General features: G+C 50.9%; 1 protein-coding gene across 2 annotated transcripts in view; it reads left to right on the top strand.

Annotated features, from left to right (window-relative positions):
* The first annotated feature begins 1,246 nt into the window (after nucleotides 1-1,246).
* Nucleotides 1,247-18,967, top strand: part of VAV1 (vav guanine nucleotide exchange factor 1) — a 59,632-nt gene continuing 41,911 nt past the window's right edge. Inside the window, exon 1 of one of the 2 annotated variants that reach the window (XM_087425619.1) lies at nucleotides 1,247-1,802. In XM_087425619.1, coding sequence (XP_087281745.1) covers nucleotides 1,599-1,802 — 204 coding nt within the window. In that variant the 5' untranslated portion in view covers nucleotides 1,247-1,598. The remainder of the gene's footprint in view (nucleotides 1,803-18,967) is intronic. The other variant, XM_004441232.3, reaches the window with a different exon arrangement.

Genomic DNA, 18,967 nt, shown 5'->3' with positions numbered 1-18,967 from the left:
GTACTGTCTCCCATCTTGCAGATGAGGAGATTGACGCCTAGAGAGCCAAGGATGCTGGGGGATGAAAAGTTTGGGTGCCTGTAGGATCGCAAAGCTGGGCATTTCCAGGCTGGGTTTTCCCACCCCCCCGCCCCCCTGCCAATGTGGAAGAGACTCCAGGCTCAGGAGGGGCTGAGGGGAGTGTCTTTCCCTTGACCCCCTCCCGCCTAGTCTTGGTACAGTCAGAGGGCGGGGGGTATGTCCAGTGAAGGGGTCTAGCGCCCCCTTGTGGTTATAAGAATTAAAAAAAAAAAAACAAAAACAACCCAAGGTGGGTACCAAGAGAGATGGAGAAGGGAGGTGACGGTACTCACAGTCTAGCCGGGCGGAGGTGGGGAGACAGACCTTGTAGACAAGATGATTCAGATAGTGATCAGGGCTACGGAGACAGTAAACGTTTGCTAAACGAATAAATTAACGAACGACACTATTGAACTCTGTAAGGAGAGAGACGGTGGTGGCCATGGCCGTGGGGACAAATGGATGGATTTGGGAAAAATGTCAGAGGTAGAGCCAACAGAGCTTTCAACCATTTATTCATTCAACAGCTATTTATGGAGCATGTATATGTGCCAGGTGCTGGGGGGTGAGAGGGGGGGGCATCCAGCAGCACGTAAGAGACAAATTTCTAAATAGACAATAAAGGAATAAATATAATAAAGTATCAGATTTGTCGGACAGTGATCAAGGCTTAATGTAGGGAGGTGGGATAGGGTGTGAAGGGGTGGGGAAGATCGCTGTGATTTGAAATGGGGAGGTTTGGGAAGACTTCATGAGAAGGGGACATTGAGCAAAAACCTGTAGGAAGTGAAGGAGCTAGCCAGGAAGTTGCCTAAGGCAGAGGAACAGCAGGTGCAAAGGCCCCGGGGCAGGATCGTGTATTGGAGGGACATTGAAGAGGCCTGTGTGGCTGGAGCAGAGTGAGCGAGGGGGAGAGAGGGAGGAGGGGAGGGTGGGGAGGGAATGGGGCAGGTCATGCAGGGCCTTGTGGGCTGCAGGGAGGACTTTTACCACGAATGAGGTAGGCTGTGAGAAGAGGAGGGACATCAAGACTTGACTCAGATGCTCACTGGTGCCCTCTGCTACGGGGAGGACAGACCGTGGGGGCAAGGACGGGAGCCCGGGGACCAGGGTGGAGAAGACTGCACTGGTCCAGGCTAGGATGATGGGGGCTGGACCAGGATGGGGGCAGAGGAGGGAGGAGTGAGAGGAGGACGGATTTTGGGGTGCTTATAGGTTGGCTGTGGAGGACAGGAGCAGGCCTCCATCCGGTTAGCCTGCCTCCACCTGCAGCCCCCGACTCCCAGCAGCCCAGCCTGTGTTGAGTTGGTGAAGGGCAGAGAGGGAGGTCCAGCGCGGAAGGGGCTGGGCTGGGCTGCAGGTGCTCCCCCCGCCCTCCCACCCCCCAGGGCTCCTCCCCCTCCACCCCCTCACAGGGCGACAGTTACAGGCAAAGAAGAGGAAGTGATAGTGGGAGCTAGCTAGCACAGGCAGGCAGGAGGGCAGGCCGGCGGAGGAGGCCTCGAGGGTGTGCGGGCCGGCCCGGGAAGGCAGCCGCCATGGAGCTGTGGCGCCAGTGTACCCACTGGCTGATCCAGTGCCGCGTGCTGCCTCCCAGCCACCGCGTGACCTGGGATGGGGCCCAGGTGTGCGAGCTGGCACAGGCCCTTCGGGATGGGGTCCTCCTGTGCCAGCTGCTCAACAACTTGATGCCCCACGCCATCAACTTGCGTGAGGTCAACCTGCGCCCCCAGATGTCCCAGGTGAGTCCGCCGCCCGCCGGGGTGTCAAGGGTGGGAGGTGGGGGGCACCCCGGGCGGGCACCCGGGGGGCGATGCACTGCACTTCTGGGCCGGCGATGTAGAGGAGAATATGCTCCCGACTGGGGCTGGCACAGGGGGTGTAGGGGCGGTGTCAGGGGTGGTAACGCTCTGAGGGTCTGGAATCGCCCACCCAAGCTTAACAGGGATGGGTTAATAGGCTCTGAGTTAACCCACATCGAGGCTGAGAATTGGCAAACTTAGGGTTAACAGTCCCCAGCCCCAGGCTGACTCCACTGGGGTTCAAGCCCCCAGAAGGGACCCTGTGGAGGTCTTGCGGGGTGACTAGGAAGCCCGTGGGTGGCCGACAGGGGGCCTCAAGTTTTTGACTTCTTTGAACCCCTCAGATTCCGGCTATGGGGGAGGGGCCTCCACCGACTTCTTCCCCCACATGTGTCTCCTCCTCCAGAGCCCTGGGCCCCTTCCTTCCCCTCGCATCTTCTTCCCCTTGGCTTCCTGCCTGGGCCTGGGGCGGCATGGGGCGGCTGGGGGGCTGCAGACCCGGGGCTCCGGTCTTCCTAGCTCCATCCATCCCAGGGGGGACATGGAGGCAGGACCTGGTCCTGAGCCTGGAGAGCAGGTCCTGAGGTTTTGGAGCCTAGAAATAACTGCTCTTTCTCTGTAGAGATTCTGCAAGGGCCCAGGGTCCAGGCGGAGGGAGATTTGACTGTGACCGCCCAGGGCTCAGGAAATACATTCAAATCCTTATTTGAATGCGGTTGGGGTGGGGGAGGTAGAGAGACTGGATCCTCTCTCTGAAGCTCCTTCTCTGGTTCCCTATGGCCTCCTGGGTGCTGGGTAGAAGGGCTGTATGCTGCGAGCTGGGGGCTGGGGGCGCCCTGCCTGCCCTGGGGGGCTGAGGGACACTTGCCCTCTGCCTTCGGGCTCCACTTTGGAATGAAAGCCTTGTCTTGGGGTGCTGTGGGTGTTGGGGGGTCCTCCTCTCTGGTCCAAGGTGCCACGTGCAGATGGGGGAGGGGAGGTAACTGCCTAGGGAGCGGGGCCCACGGGGGTCCCTGGGGGTGTTTCCCTGGGACAGGGCCGTGGGTGGGAGAGGTGGGTACCCCTCCCTCCCTAGCTCAGGCAGGGCTTCCTGAAAAGACGAGGGAACCTCGTCGGCCCCCTTCCCCCACGGCCAGCTCTGCTGGCCAGAGGCCATCTCAAATTTGCCTACATTTACTTGCCTCCTTCTGGCTTCCAGCACAGGAGGAAGTAGCCATAGGGACTTGGCAGGCCCCAGAGCTACAGGCAGTCAAGGTCCCCGGTGAAGCTTCAATAGCAGCCAATGGAAAAGTGGGTAGACTTAAGGATGAACTAACATCCCTGCCCACATCTTACATACAGCTGGTTCTCTGATGAAGGACAAGCGGGCCTGGCATTAATCTCTAGGAGGGCAGCTTCAGGAATGCAGGGAGGCGTCCTAATTCTCTGTGCTGAGGCCCAGGCCTGGCCCTCAAGGGGCTCCCCCTTAAGGGAGAGAGACAGACACTCCCAGCCCTTTGTTGTCAGGACTGGGGCAGAGGGAGCGACCTCTGGGCTGGGGGCCCTGGAGCAAAGGTGAGACATTTCCTGGGGGAGTTGAGCTTTATGCAAGAGGGGACATTTGGGTGGGGTTTTGAAGGGTGAGTAGGAGCTTTCTCATTGTTCTGGCTTCCTGTGCCCAGCTGTGTCAGGCCCCAGGCTGGGCAGGGGTGTTTCCTAATCTTCCCTGTCTGGGAACTCTGTGTCTTCCTCCCCGTCTGTGCCGCTTCCCTTTTTGTCTCCGTTGTCCTGAGTCCCGTTCACAGTGGGGATTTGTGCGGGAAGCTAAAAGGCAGTCACATCAAGCCAGAGGGAGGAGCCAAAGTACAGCCTCTCTGGGTTTGCAAGTCCCTGTCTGTCAACAGATCTAAGCTGGGGCCAGGAACTGCCCATGGGCTATGGAAGGGCAGAGAGAGAAAACGGAGGGTGCTCTTGATCGAGGAACAGCATACATACAGGCGTGGAGGATGGAATTAGGATGTTTCCCAGTTTCTCTCATTTTCTCTTCGTAATTCCTCTGCTCTTGCACAGTTATTTCCAGGGAAGAGGGCAGGAAGAGCATATTCATTCATTCATTCATACATTCATCAACAATTATGATGCATGCTAGGACTCTTCTTGGTGCTGAGACAGTGGGAAAAGACACACACAAACCCCTCTTGTTGAGGAGGCTGCATTCTAGTGGGGAAGACAGACAGCGAGCAAATATGGAAACAGGTACATTGTCAGGAGGTGGTATATGTTCTGAAGGAAAAAATCAGGAAAGGGGGCTCAGGAGTGTGGGGGTTGCACTTTTGAATAGGGGGTCCGGGAGGTCTCACTGATATGGTGACATTTGAGCAGAGACCCGGCGAAAGGGAGAAAATGATCCATGCAACTCTGGGGAAACAGTGTTCCTGGCAGGGGCTACTGCCAGTGCAAAGGCCCTGAGATGGGAACGTGTTAGTGCCCACATAGTCTCCCCCACACTGCAGGGCAGTCAGTGGCCTGGCTGGTGGGAATGGTTTGTAGGTGAGATTAGATTGGAGCGAGTCTCCAAGCCGGACGGTCCCCCTGAGATCTGAGATCCAGAGAGAGGATGGTTTTTATCACAGGTGGCCACAGTGACGACCAGACACCCCAACTCTCCTCCACTGCCCTCTGGGAGTCCAAATTCTGGGTTGCAGAGATGGAACATTAAGGTCAAGAGAGTGGAGAGGAAGGGACGAATGTGACAGTCATTGTGGGAAGATCCACCGGGACGTGGGAGGAGATTAGACTCAGAGTAGGTGCAGTGGCTGGGGCCGAGATGATGTCAAGGTCCCCAGCCCGTGAATGCTGGTGTCACGGGCAGAGACGGGGAAGGGAGAGGGTGAGAGAGTTAGAACAGGGGGTGGTGGCTTGGAGGAGCCAGATCTGGATTCAAATCCTGGCACCACCACTTCCTGGCTTCACCACTCCGAGCCTCAGTTTCCCCATCTGCGAAACGTGGATAAAAACAGCGCTTTTTTGGGAGGACTGTTGTGATATTTCAATACTGCTTAGCACAGCGTTTGACACCTGATAAGCCCTCACTAGAAAGTCTTTTGAGGAAGGATGTGGTGTAGTGGGAAGGTGGGCAGTGTAACAAAGCAGGTAGGAATTCGGGTTAGGGAGTGGTTCCTAACTGGGGCGATTTTGCCCCCGAGGGGGCATTTGGCTATGTCTGGAGACATTTTTTGGTTGTCACATCTGGGAGATGCTGTGGGCATCTAGAGGATAGAGGCTAGGAATGCTGCTCAACATCTTACAGGGCCACACACTGCAGAGGATTATCCTGCCCCAAATGAACAGTGCTGAGGTTGAGAGGCCCTGAGCTAGGGGACAGAGAGCCTAATAGAATCTTTAAAATATTTAACAATTTCGTTAAATAATACGTTAGCATCATTTATTTATTTATTTATTTATTTATTTTGTGAGGGAGATGGGCTCTGAGCTAACACCCGTGCCCATCTTCCTGCATTTTGTGCATGGGACGCTGCCACAGCACGGCTTGATGAGCAGTGCATCCGTCTGCAGCCGGACCGGAACCTGTGAACCCCGGGTCGCCGAAGTGGAGCGCGCAAACTTAACCACTACGCCACCACCGGGCCGGCCCCTACATTCGTATCATTTAAATATTAAAACACATAAAAAGGTGTGAGAAAGGGCGCCGGCCGGGTGGCGCAGCGGTTAAGTGTGCGCGCTCCACTGCAGCGGCCCGGGGTTCACAGGTTCGGATCCCGGGCGCGCACCGACGCACCGCTTGGCAAGCCACGCTGTGGCGGCGTCCCATATAAAGTGGAGGAAGATGAGCATGGATGTTAGCCCAGGGCCAGTCTTCCTCAGCAAAAAGAGGAGGATTGGCAGATGTTAGCTCAGGGCTGATCTTCCTCACGCACACACAAAAAAAGGTGTGAGGGACGAATTTAACTTCTAGTTCTGTACTCAAATAATACCTTCCCCCATAAGTAACTACCTTTTTTTTAAGCTGGCTGTATATCCTTCTAGAATTTCTTTATGCAAACATAAGCGAATAGGAATTTACACTCTTATTCCCTATACTCCTCCCTTAACACAGAAGATGGCACATACGACCAACTGTTTTGTAGCCTGCTTCCCTCACTTTAATCATCATCTTGGGAATCTTTCCAAATCAATACAGTACATAGAGATTGTCTTCATTCTTTAAAAGTAAAAAGCTGGGGGCCAGCCTGGTGGCGCAAGCGGTTAAGTGCGTGCGCTCCGCTTCCGCGGCCCAGAATTCGCAGGTTCGGATCCCGGGCGTGCACCTACGCCCCGCTTGTCAAGCCATGCTGTGGCGGTGTCCCATATAAAGTAGAGGAAGATGGGCACAGAGGTTATCTAAGGGCCAATCATCCCCGGCAAAAAAGAGGAGGATCAGCATCAGATGTTAGCTCAGGGCTGGTCTCCCTCACAAAAAAAATAAATAAATAAAAAAAATAAAAAATTTAAAAGCTGCATGATATTCCAGATATTCCGTTCGTTTAACAAACCACTTACATTGTGCTATGTGCCAGGGATGGGTCTAAGCCAGGGGCCAGCAAACTACAGCCCCAGGGCCCAATCTGGACCACAGCATGTTTTTATGAATAAAGTTTTATTGGCACACAGCCACACCCATTTGTTTATGTGTTGTCTATGGCTGCTTTCCAGCTAAAACTATAGAATTGAATAGAGTGTCTGGCCTGCGTTGCTGAAGATATTTACTATCCAGACGTTTGTAGAGAAAGTTCACTGATCCCTGGTCTAAAAGCTTTCTATAAATTAACTTGTTTAATCCCCATGACAACCTATGAGGTAGATGGCATCATTATCCTCATTTTTCATCTGGGGAAACTGAGGCATAGAGATGTTAAGTAACTTGCCCCGGGGCACCCAACTTGAAAGTGGCAGAGTCTGGGATTTGAACCCAGACAGCCTGGTCCTACGGTTCTTACTCTTAACAATTACGCTAAACTGCCTCTATACCATCATCTATTTGACCATCCCCCCTATCGATGGCCACTTGGATTGTGCCAGGCTTTTGTTCTGACAAGCTTACTGCAATCAATAACCTTGTCCATGAATCATTTTAAGGCTTCTCCGCTGTGTGACCTCTGTGCCTCAGTTTCCTCATCTGGAAAATGGAGATGATAAATTCCTATCTTAAAGCATTGTTGTGAGGGATAAATGAGGTACTATAAAAAAAACTAGAAATAAAATGTTGTTATGGCTGCCATACACATGAGCAAATATTTTCATGGGATAAATTCTTAGAAGGGTTTGCTGGCTCAAAGCGTATGAGTCTTTGTGTTTGTGAGAGATATTGCCAAGTTGTTTTCTGTATAGGATTGTTCCCATATGGATCTTTCCAATTATTCTACCACTAGCAATGCACGAGAGTGTTTGTCTCTCCATCGCCCCGCCAACAGACTGTTCTGTTGTCAAGCTTTTGGAGTTTTGCCAACTTGATGGGTGATGAGTAAAGCTCATTATGGCTCAACTTACATCTCTCTTATTCTGAGCGAGATCGAGCCTCTTTTCCTGTGTTTAAAAGCTATTTATACTTTCTCTCTGCAAAATAATATTTGTTGATATCATTGGCCCATTATTTTTTCCTTCCAGGACTGTCGGCTTTTTTTTCTTATTGATTTTTAGGAGCTCTTTATGTATGCAGCTGGTTTGAATTTCAAGTCAGGTACTTACTAGTTTTGTGATCTTGGAGGGAAAAAAATGACTTAACCAATCTGAGCCCTGGTTGTCTTATCTGTAAATGAGAATAGCAAGTGCTAAATTAATAGGAGTCATTCTTTTTGTTAATTTGATTTCGGCAGGTCCGAGTTGTCTGTAGGATGTGGTATAAGTCGGGGTGCATAATGTTAGCTGCTGTAACAGACTTCGTCACTTTGATGACAGTAAGAGTTTACTTCTTGCTTACATCTCAATCCAGTTTGGGTCAACTAGGGGGCTGAAAGGGTGGTTCCTCTTTACAAAGTCCCTCCAGGACCCAGGCTCTTTCCATCTCATGGCCTCATCCTCCCTCAGAGTCCTCTCTATTTAGCCAGAGGGTTGGAAAGAGAGAGTGAGGAGGGAAACCATAAGAGGCTTTCATTGGCCAGGCCCAGAAGTAGCACCATCACCTCCATTCTTGTTCCATTGGCCAGAACTCGGTCACACGGTCCCATCCAACTGCAAGAGATGCTGAGAATGTAGTTTAACTGGGAGCTGGGAAGGGTAAGGAAAAGGGTTGGATAAATATAGAGAAGTCAATGCCATTGAACCCCCGGATGATGCCTAGCTGGCTTCAGAGATGCAGGTCTGGAGGGGGCTGGCTTGGAGGAAACCTCAGTGGGATGAGGAACAAGGAGGACTCCAACCAAAGCCATGGGGGAGGGATTCAGCTGGGGACAGGGCTTGGGTGCGAGCAAATCTTAGCAAAGTGGGCTGGGTTGGGTTGGTTGAAAAACCACATCTCAAAATGTCTACTAGGGCTGATGGGGACGGAAGTCTTGGAGGGTCAATATTTGGTGCTGTGCCTTCTTTTCCATTCCGTTCTGTTCTGTTCACTGACCTCTCTGGGCCCAGTACTGGGAAATGTCATGCTTCAGGACTTTTATGGAGGATGCTGGAGAACCCTGTCCCTCCTCTGTTCTCCTAGCCCTCCCATGGCTCCCCATTGCCCTTGGAGCAAAAGACAAAGTCCTCACCATGGCCCAGAAGAGCCTATGCATTTGGCCCCTTCCCACCTCTCCACCATCATCTTCTGCCTCTCTCCCCCCCAGGTCACTCTACTCCAGCCACATGGGCCTCCCCACTGTTGCTAGAGCCCACCAGGTGCAATCCAGCCTCAGGGCCTTTGCACATGCTGTTCTTTCTCCATGGATCCCTCTTCCCCCAGATTCACTGTGATTGTTCTCTTCTCTCTTTCAGGTTTCTTATCAGATAGATCTTCCCTGGTTTTCATAGTAAAATTGCACCCCCATCCCTAGCCCCAACCCCCACACTTTCCATTCTCTTCCTTTGTTGATTTTTCTCCATAGCACTTAGCACCCACCCATCATAGTGGTAGTTGGTTAGCGGTGGTTGAGTATGGATTGCTTGGAATCAATCCTGCTTCTACTAGTTCTAGTTATGTGACTTTGAGCAAGTGGCTAGGCTTTCCCCATCTTTGTTTTTCTCATCTGTAAAATGGGAAAAATGATGATGATACTAATAATAACAATAATAATTATAATGATAATACCACCCACCTCATAGACATTTCTTTGTACTAGGTCATGTGCTGAGTGATGGAGAATTCCACAATGAATGAGACACAGATGCTCACACAGCTCATGGAACTAGGCAAGGAAATAGGCAGTGTAACACATTCAGCGATGGGTGGGTGGAACCCAGGGTATTGTGGGAGCAGAGAGGAGGGAACTCCCAGAAGCAATCAGGATGGGCTTCCTGGAGGAGGTGACATGACAATTGAGTGTGAGAGGTGGGGCATATTTGAGGGTCTAAAAGAAGTTCTGTTTGTCTCCCCTGCTAACACTAGTGGTGCCAGAAAGTAGGCAGGACCTGAGGGTGTGTTGGGTGGGTATAGCTGGGCTTCTAAAATCTCACTACATTGCAGAGATCGACTGTCCCCCTTTGATATCAGGGATGGTGTTCTGAGACCTAGGCTTTAGGAGGAACTTGGGAGTCAGGTCCCTCGGGGGAGAAATAAGGCATGTTCAGTTGGAGAAGTTTAAAGTTTGAGGAAATTCGGAGCTTAGTCTGCAGAAGTTTCAACCAAGAGTCTTACATCTGGTGACAGAATACCCAACCGAAACTGGCTTAGTCAAAAATATTTCTTAGTTCAGATAACTGAAAAGCTTAGGAGAAAATGTCCTCAGGTCCAGCTAGATCCAGGGGCTCAGACATATCTCAGGAACTCTCCTTCCCCGCCTCCACCCTCTGTCTCTTAAATCTGCTTTTTGGGGGGAATTTTCCTCCATCCTCAGTCATTCTTTCCCCTCATGAAGGCAGACAAGTGTGCCCAGATATTCCAAATTTATATTCCTACAATTCTGCCTCCAGTTGAAAATGACCACTTAAGCCAAAAATCTATCTTTCAATGGACATGATTTATTTGGCGACCACATGTCCATTCATGAACCAATTGCTGTGTCTGGGAGAATATGATGCTCTGATTGGCCAGGTCAAGGTCACATGCCCATACCTGAACTAATTACTGTGCCCAGGAGAATATGATACTCTGATTGGCCAGGCCGAGTTCTCACGCCCGTTCCGGAACCAATTACTGTGGCTGGGAGAATAGGATGATGCTCTGATTGGCCAGGCTGAGTTCTCACACCCATTCATGAACCAATTATTGTGGCCAGGAGAATACGATGCTCTGATTGGCCAGGCCAAGGTCACATGCCCATTCCTGAACCAATTACTGTGGCCAGGAGAATACGATGCTCTGATTGGCCAGGCTGAGTTCTCACGCCCATTCCTGAACCAATTACTGTGGCCAGGAGAAGACAATGCTCTGATTGGCCAGGCCAAGGTCACACGCCCATTCCTGAACCAGTTACTGTGACCAGGAGAATATGATGCTCTGATTGGTCAGGCTGAGTTCTCATGCCCATTCCTGAACTAATTACTGTGGCCAGGAGAATATAATGCTCTGATTGGCCAGGCCGAGGTCACGTGCCCATTCCTGAACCAATTACTGTGGCTGGGAGAATAGGATGATGCTCTGATTGGCCAGGCTGAGTTCTCACACCCATTCCTGAACCAATTACTGTGGCCAGGAGAACATGATACTCTGATTGGCCAGGCCAAAGTCACATGCCCATTCCTGAACCAATTACTGTGGCTGGGAGAATCGATGCTCTGATTCGCCAGGCCGAGTTCTCACACCCGTTCCTGAACCAATTTCTGTTGCCAGGAGGATACGATGATGCTCTGATTGGCCAGGCTGAGTTCTCAGGCTCATTCCTGGAGTTGGGCACAGAGTTGACTCCACCCAGAGGAGCTAGACTGAAATCAGGTGAGGGGCAGTTTCACAGGGGAAACTGAGACTGTTAGCAGGAAAAGAGGAAACACGTGTCAAGAGGCAATGGATGTTTATATTGACATCAAGTGCTAAATTTAGTCCAGCGTACTGAACATCAGCACTATTGACATTTGGAGCCCCATCATTCTGTGTCCCCCGGGGCTTCCCTGTGCACTGTAGGATGTTTGGCAGCATTCCTGACCTCCACCCTCCGGATTCCAGTAGCATTCTCTCCCCTGGAGCTGTGACAACAAAATGTCTCCAGACAATGCCAAGTGTCCCCTGGGGGGCAGAATCACCCCTAAGTGAGAGAGCCCTGTTTTGGAGGGAATGAGCTGCCTATCTCAGGCGGGATCCAAAGAGAAATGAACAATTATTGGCTGGGGATGGTGAAGAAGAGATGAGAGCTTCTTTGAGTGAGAACACTTATTTATTTTATCATCAGCAACAGGTGCTATGCTGATTGTTGGGGTTATGGGAAAGAACACAACAGATATACCGCCTGCTCCCCTGAGTTCATGGTCTTGTGGGGGAAAAGGGCAGTGTATTTGTTTCCTGTGGCTGACGTAACAAAGTGCCACAAACCGGGCGGCTGAAAACAACAGAAATGTGTTGTCTCATGGTTCTGGAGGTCAGAGGTCTGACATCAAGGTGTTGGCAGGGCTGTGCCCCATCTGGAGGCGCCAGGGGAGAATTTGTTCTCTGCCTCTTCCCGCTTCTCGTGGCTCCGGGCGTTCCTTAGCTCGTGGCTGCGTCACTCCAGCCTCTGCCTTCATCGTCACATGGCTGTCTCCTCTGTGTCTGTCTGTGTATATAAGGACACTTGTCATTTGATGTAGGGCCCACCTGGATAATCCAGAGTGATCTCTTCATCTCAAATCCTTAATTATATCTTGCAAAATCACATTCACAGGTTACAAGGATCTGATGTGGTCCTATCTTTTTGGGGGCCATCATTCAACCCACCACAGACAGTAAACAGGCAAATCAATAAGGTTTGTAATAAATTCTGCAGACAAAATAAACAAGGGAGAAGATAAACAAGATGGAGAAGAAAAAAAGGGGCATACTTTCTGGAGGGTGGTTGAGGAAACCTGAGAGCTGAAGGATGAGGAGCCAGGAAGAATGGGGCAGGGAGGGCAAAGGCCCTGTGGCTGGGAGGATCTGAATGAAGGATCTGCTGACAGAAGGTGAGTGAGTGAAGGGAGAGTGGTGGGGAATGAGGTTCGGGAGGAAGGTACTTCACTAGAGTGGCTGTGGGGATGTGCAGAATTTAAATGTGATAGGAAATCCTCGGAGGGTTTAAGCAGATTGTTGATTTAAAGAGGTCTCTCTAGCTGTTCTGTGGGGACCAGACTGTAGGGGCAATACAGGTGGCAGCAAGGGGACCTGGGAGGAGGAAGTTGATGAAGGTGTCCGAGAGAAGTGATGGTGGTCCGGACTAGGAGATGGAAATAACAAATCGGCTCACATTTTGGTGGGTGGGTGAACTGATCAGACTTGCTGACAGACTGGAGGAGGGGGGGGGGCAGAGGTGAATGAAAGGAGGTAAGAGGATGTTTAAGTTTACAACTTAGGGACCTGTGGGAGTGGGGGTATCATTTGCTAAGATGGGAAGGCTGAGAGAGGAACAGGTTTTGGGGAGTTCTGATTGGGCTGTGTTATGCTGGAGATGGAAGGCAGCACAGCATAATGGTTAGTGCAGTGGTTCTAAAACAGTAGTGAAGGGAGCGACTCTGTCCTCCCACGCAACATTTGGCAATGCCTGGAGACATTTTTCCTTGTCACTACTGGAGGGAGTGGTGTGCTATTCAACTCTAGTGGGTAGAGCCCAGAGATGCTGCCTAATGCCCAGGACAGCCCCCCAAATATTGATAATGCTGAGGCTGAGAAATCCTGTTTGAGGGGCATGGATTACAGCTGCCTGGGGGTCTGGGTTCCAATCCTGACTACAGGATCTTGGATGAGTACTGAACCTTTCCGTGACTCAGTTTCCCTATCTTTCAAGTAGGGGTGAGAATAGTCCCCTACTTTATAGGGCTGTCATAAGAATTAAATGAGTTAATAGTAGTAAAGCAAAGGGCTGCAAGCAGCACCTATTAGCCATTAGTAAATAAATCCATGGGAGGAGATGAGATCATCTGGGGATGCAGGAGAGAAAGAGAAGAAGGAGGTCTGAGGGATGAGTACTGGGGTGTAACAACATTGAGAGGATAGGGAGAGGAGGAGGAAGCAGCAAAGAAATCAGAAGAGGAGAATTCAGTGACTTAGGGGGAAAACCAGAGGGGTGTAGTGTCAAGAGGCCAAAGATGGAAGTGTATCCACGGGGAGGTCTTGGTACTTTGAAAAGAATAATTTTAATGAAGTGGACGGGAACAGATTCAGAAAGTATAATGAGTAAAAATCATTATACTTCAGAAAGTGTAATGAATAACAGAGACGGGTCCCGTTTATCGAGCACTCACTATGTGTAAATGTTGTCCTTAGTACTTATTAACTCATTTGATTTTCACAACAAACCCGTGGAGTGGGCACCTTTATTTTCTGCTTATCTATTACTGTGAAACAAACCACCCCAAACTTAGTGATGTAAGACAGCAACTATTTTATAATTCGTACCGATTCTGTGAGTCAGGAATTCAGACGGGGCGTGGAGACGATGGTTTGTCAGCTCCATGATGAGAAACCTTGACTGTCTAGGGGCTGGAATCATCTGGAGGATTCTTCACTCGCATGTTGGGTGCCCGGGCTGGGGCTGTTGACTGGAGCACCTGGCATGTGGCCTCTCTATGTGGCATGGGCTTCCTCACAACATGGTGACTGGGTTTTGAGAAGGAGCGTGGACAGGGAGCAAATGTTCCTCAAGAGACCAAGGCAGGAGCTGCAAGGTTTCTTCTGATCTACTTAGAAATCATTTGGTGTCACTTTGCTGCATTCTTAGTGACAAGCAAGTCATTAAGACCAGCGTAGATTTAAGGGGAAAGGAATTAGACTCCACTTCCTGATGGGGGTGTGACAAGCAACACTGCAGAAGAGCACGCTGGATGGGTGATATTTTTGTCACCATCTTTGGAAAGTACAAACTGTTACACGTTATCCTAATTTCACAGATGAGGAAATGGAAACATGCAAAGTTTAAGTAAGTTGCCCAAGTGAATAACTAGTTACGCTGAGATTTGAACCTAAGTGGCCAGGTCCCCAGATTTGTGGCCGTAAGCACTATAAAAATATTGCCTCTTTGCTGGCACGGTGGCAGAGCAGTTAAACGTGCATGCTCCACTTGGGTGGCTGGTGTTTGCAAGTTCGGATCCCGGTGCGCACCCACGCACCACTTGTCAAGCCGTGCTGTGGCAGCGTCCCATGTGGGTGGAGGAGGACGAGCACGGATGTTAGCGCAGGGCAAATCTTCCTCAGCAAAAAGAGGATTGGCATCGGATGTTAGCTCAGGGCTAATCTTCCTTACACAGACACACACACAAATATACATGTTGCCTCTTTGTTGGGAGGGTGGGGTATATGAGCCTGTCAAGTGGTTATGGAGATAGTCTTGGATTCAAATTTCTGGTTCTCCCAGTCCGAGCTCAACCAGGAAAGCAGAAATCATCTCAGGTCTTTCGAATAGAGAGAATTTAATTTAGAGAATTGGCTAATGGGTGATGGGAGAGCTGAGAAGCCAGAAGGGGATATTAAGGTAACCCAGACAGTAACCACTAGGCTGGAGAAACTGTAGAAGGAGGTGGTGTGACCAGGGCCACTCAATGAGAGCTAGAACCTTGAGCAAGAGCTGTCTTCAGGGAGTTGAGACCACAGAGGAGAGGTATTTGCTGCTGGAGAGGCAGCGCAAGAGAAGGAGAAATACCACTACTTCCCCCCCCCCCCCCCCGCCCCGTCTCCTGCCTGGACCTCCCATTGGCTGAAACTGCCTGGACACCAGGGTGCAAAAGGAGCCTGGGAAATGTAGTTTTCTTCCATACAGAGCAAAGCAGAGGAAGCGCGGGGAATGGATCTGAGAGCAAGGAAGATAATGACCCTCCGAGACCCTTAGCAAGTGACTGCCTCTTTGAGCTCAGTGTATTATCTCAATTAATGGGAGCTGCTGTTACAGCTATTTGTCTGAGAATTGACGAAACGCCATGGCTTTATTTCCTGTGGCAGGGTCCTCCTTAGTTCTAACGGACCTGTTGGTTTTGGGGTTTAGGTTACTCTTCAATCAAGCGCAGATCTCCTGTGTTAGGACTCTCCTTGTCACGGGCCGCCAGCACACAGCTCATCAGCCTTCCTCCAGATAGCCCATCAGAGATCTGTCTACCACGATTATGCCCCTGGCGTCCCGTGCCATCTCTAGTCCAGGCAGAACACCCGCAGCTCCCCCGTGGCTCATCAATGGGCAGTTTCCAGAACTCCACCTTGGGGTGTCTGTCTTGCACCTGTCTGCCTGGGGGATCCAGGATGACCCCAAGATGAGTGCCTCACCTGAGCACCCCAAGAGATGTGGGGCTGTTGCTTTCGTTCTGATCTGTGATTGAGCGTGGGACCAGGAGGAGGTGGGCAAAATGCTTCAAAAGGCATCAATCATTTGCGCTTCCCTCTCAGGGACTCTGGGAGATGTGGCAGGATGGCGGATGCTCGGGTGACAATCACTTGCTCATTTTGATTACACATCCCCAGTTTTGGTTAATCAGCATCTGATACTATTCTTGGTTCACTCCCTCCCATAGCCCCCTTTCTCACTCTGCTCCAGCCATACTGGCCTCCAACCTCTTCCTCCAATGCACCAGGCAGGGTCCAACCTCAGGGCCTTTGCACTGACTGTTCCCTCTGCCTGGGATGCTTCTCCTCCAGACACCCACGCGGATCATTCCCCCCTTCAAGCCTCTAATCAAATGTCATTCTCTCAACAAGACTTACCAGACCTCCTTTTTTTTTTTTTTTTTGCGGAAGATCAGCCCTGAGCTAACATCCGTGCCAATCCTCCTCCTTTTTTTCCCCCCTTTTCCCCCAAAGCCCCAGTAGATAGTTGTATGTCATAGTTGCACATCCTTCTAGTTGCTGTATGTGGGACGCGGCCTCAGCATGACCGGAGAAGTGGTGCGTTGGTGCGCACCCGGGATCCGAACCCGGGCCACCAGCAGCAGAGCGTGCGCACTTAACCACTAAGCCACGGGGCCGGCCCCAGAGCTCCTTATTTAAAATTGCACCCCCTCTGGCATCTTTTTCTCCTTTAATACTCACCACCTTCTAACAAGCTATATTCATATTCATGTAACACACTTACTATTTGTCTCCTTCTGCCAGAATGTCAGCCTCAGGAGGGCAGGGATGTGTATCTCTTCTTCACAGCTGTAACCCCAGAACTTGTACCGGTACCTGGAGCGTAGTAGATCCTCAATAGATATTTGTCGAATCAGTGAAGGGGTGGTTGAATGGTCACAGCCCCCTCCCATGCTGTTCCCTCTGCCTGGGACGTTCCCCCCGCAACACATACTCTAAGGTAAGATTTATTTGGACAGAAAGAGCACATATTTGTCTCTCATTTAGTATGTTTTATCAAGGGTAGGAACAAAAATGTGACAGGTGAGTACATTTCGTATTATTGACTCATGGTGGCTTACACCAATTTCCTTCTTTCCCACCCTCCGATCCCCTGAAAGCCCCCCTAAATCTCCTAGTTTTAGGAGAAAGACACAGCAGGCTTTTTTTTTTTTTAACAGCTATATTAACATACCATAAATGACATATTCAAATTATATGATTTGATAAATTTTGACATACGTGACCTATGAAACCAGCCCCACCATCAAGAGATGAATATATCCATCACCCCTCAAAATTTCCTCCTGCTCTTTTGTAATCCTTCCTCCCTAACCCTCTCGGTCCCCCACCTCCCGTCCCCAGGCAACCACAATCTGCTTTTAGTACCTATAGATTAGTTTGCATCTTCTAGAGTTTTATGTAAATGAGATCATACACACTGTACTTTTTCAGTCTGGTTCTTTCACTCAGCATAATTCTTTTTCAATTCATCGTACTGTTGCATATATCAGTCCTTTGCTCCTTGTTATTACTGAGTGTACTCCATCGTATGGAAGTACCATGGTTTGCTTATCCATTCTCCTGTCGATGGACATTTGGGTTGTTTCCACTTTTTGGCTATCACGATAAGGCTGCTGTGAACATTCGTGCGCAAGTCTCCACGTGAACAGTTGCTTTCGTTTCTCTTGGGTAAATGCCTGGGGATGGAATTAGGTTGTAGGGTACATGCGTGCTTAACTTTTTAAGAAACCGCCAAACCACCTTTCCAAAGTGGTTGCAACATTTGGCATCCCCACCCGCAGTGTGTGAGGGTTGCCTGGAACACTTCTCTTCTTTGCTTTGCCATCTGTTGGTCCTTGGCTTTTATCAGACACGTCTGCCACTTCACCGGATCCCATGGCCCTCCACGCTTTCCTGCACATTTTCTCGCCCAGTTGTAATCTGTCAATTATTCGCGCTACTCTCTGCTCAGTGTCCGTCTCCCTGCTGGACTATAAACACTGTGGGGACATGGTCCTGTCTGTCTTGGCCCCCACCAGGTCCTAGGGCTTGGCACACAGTAGGCACTCAGTGCATGCTTGCTGAATGAGTAGATGACCCTGCCTGGTGGGCCAGGTACCAGCGTGGAGATTTGGTTGGTATGTCCATTCCCAGTGTGAAGATAAGGAAACAGAGGCACTAGAAGGTGCCATGAGCCATCCAAGTTTTCTCAGCTTGAAGCAGCTTGGCTGGGAGTCGAAGCATGTCTTTCTGACCCCCTCAGCTGGTGCTGAGATGTTGAATGCGTGCTAGGGTGGGAGATGATGGGGGAGAAGACAGACACGCTGGCGCGTGGAGGGTTTTGAAGGCCAGGAAGAGGAGTTTATGCTCTGCACCTCTGTTTCCAAGCTTCAAAAACGGTGCGCAGCACACCCACCCCCTCTGGTCTGCAAGATGAAGTCTTGCAGCCCCAAGATTAAGGGGCTGCAGGGCTGAACGCAGAGGGCTCCCCCATCTCTGTCTCCTCGAGCAAGCCTTGGTAACAGGCATTTCCTGTTTCCTGCCGGCTCCCTGGGGCTGGGGTTGGGGGTGGGGGCGCTGATTGCTGCATTTGTGCTCAGCTCTGCGTCTCCATCTCCTGTTCCCCATCCCCAGCCACCAAAAGGGGCCCCTGGCCCTGCACACTGGTTCCCTGAAGGTGGGTGGCGAACTAGCCATCCTTTCCGGCTCTTTTGTCTTGGGCAGAGGTTGTGCTGATGGGGGACCCGCAGGCAAAGGGGAAGTGTCTGGGTGCTGATTTGCATATGGGCAAGATGCCAGCCCCACTCTGATATTCTGGTGGAAGGAGGAGGGGAGCTGAGGGGCTTATCCCCCAACAGAGAGAACACGTTCTCACATGCCCCCCTACATTGGTGTAAGGGGCCTCCTGGCCTTTGACACATTCTCCCACGCTTCGGGCTACCGGGAAGTCCTTCTGGTGGTCTGACCTCAATCACTCCTGCTGTCTGAGGGAGCCCCTTTCTTCAGCTGGTCCCACCCAGCCTGGAGGGCTGATGAGTCATACCCTTTCTCCCCCTTTGTGGTGTCACATGACTGGGGGGAAGCAGTCTCAAGGCTCAGCTGATCTCCCTGAGGTCAGGAGGGAACTTCCTCCCTCAGGCCAGATGGTGCCATCTGTTCTGTTGCCCTCGGTGATCTGTAAGCCATGTGTGGAGTCAGCCCACGACCGTGCAAAGGCTGCTGGGCTGGAGAGCGGTACATGTGGTTCCTGTCGCGTGGCCAACACCCCATTATGCTACCTCCTATGTGGCTCCAGGAGGCAGCCTGGTGTGATTCAAAGAGGTAAAGTGTTGCAGTGGTTAGGGCCATGGCCTCTGGGCTCAGAGAGCTCATGTCTGGCTCCCCATTCCTTCCTGTGTGGCCTCAGGCAGGTAGTCTCTCCTCTCTGAGCCTCAGTTGTCCCATCTGTCGAATAGGGATTCATGCATTCACTCATCAACTTTTACTGAGCGCTTACTGTGTACCAAGCATTGTACTAGGTGCT

The sequence above is a fragment of the Ceratotherium simum genome, chromosome 39 (assembly GCF_057802395.1).
Source record: "Ceratotherium simum simum isolate JZ-2026a chromosome 39, ASM5780239v1, whole genome shotgun sequence".
In the NCBI taxonomy this organism is placed as follows: Eukaryota; Metazoa; Chordata; class Mammalia; order Perissodactyla; family Rhinocerotidae; genus Ceratotherium; species Ceratotherium simum.
This window is presented reverse-complemented; position numbering and strand designations above follow the sequence as displayed.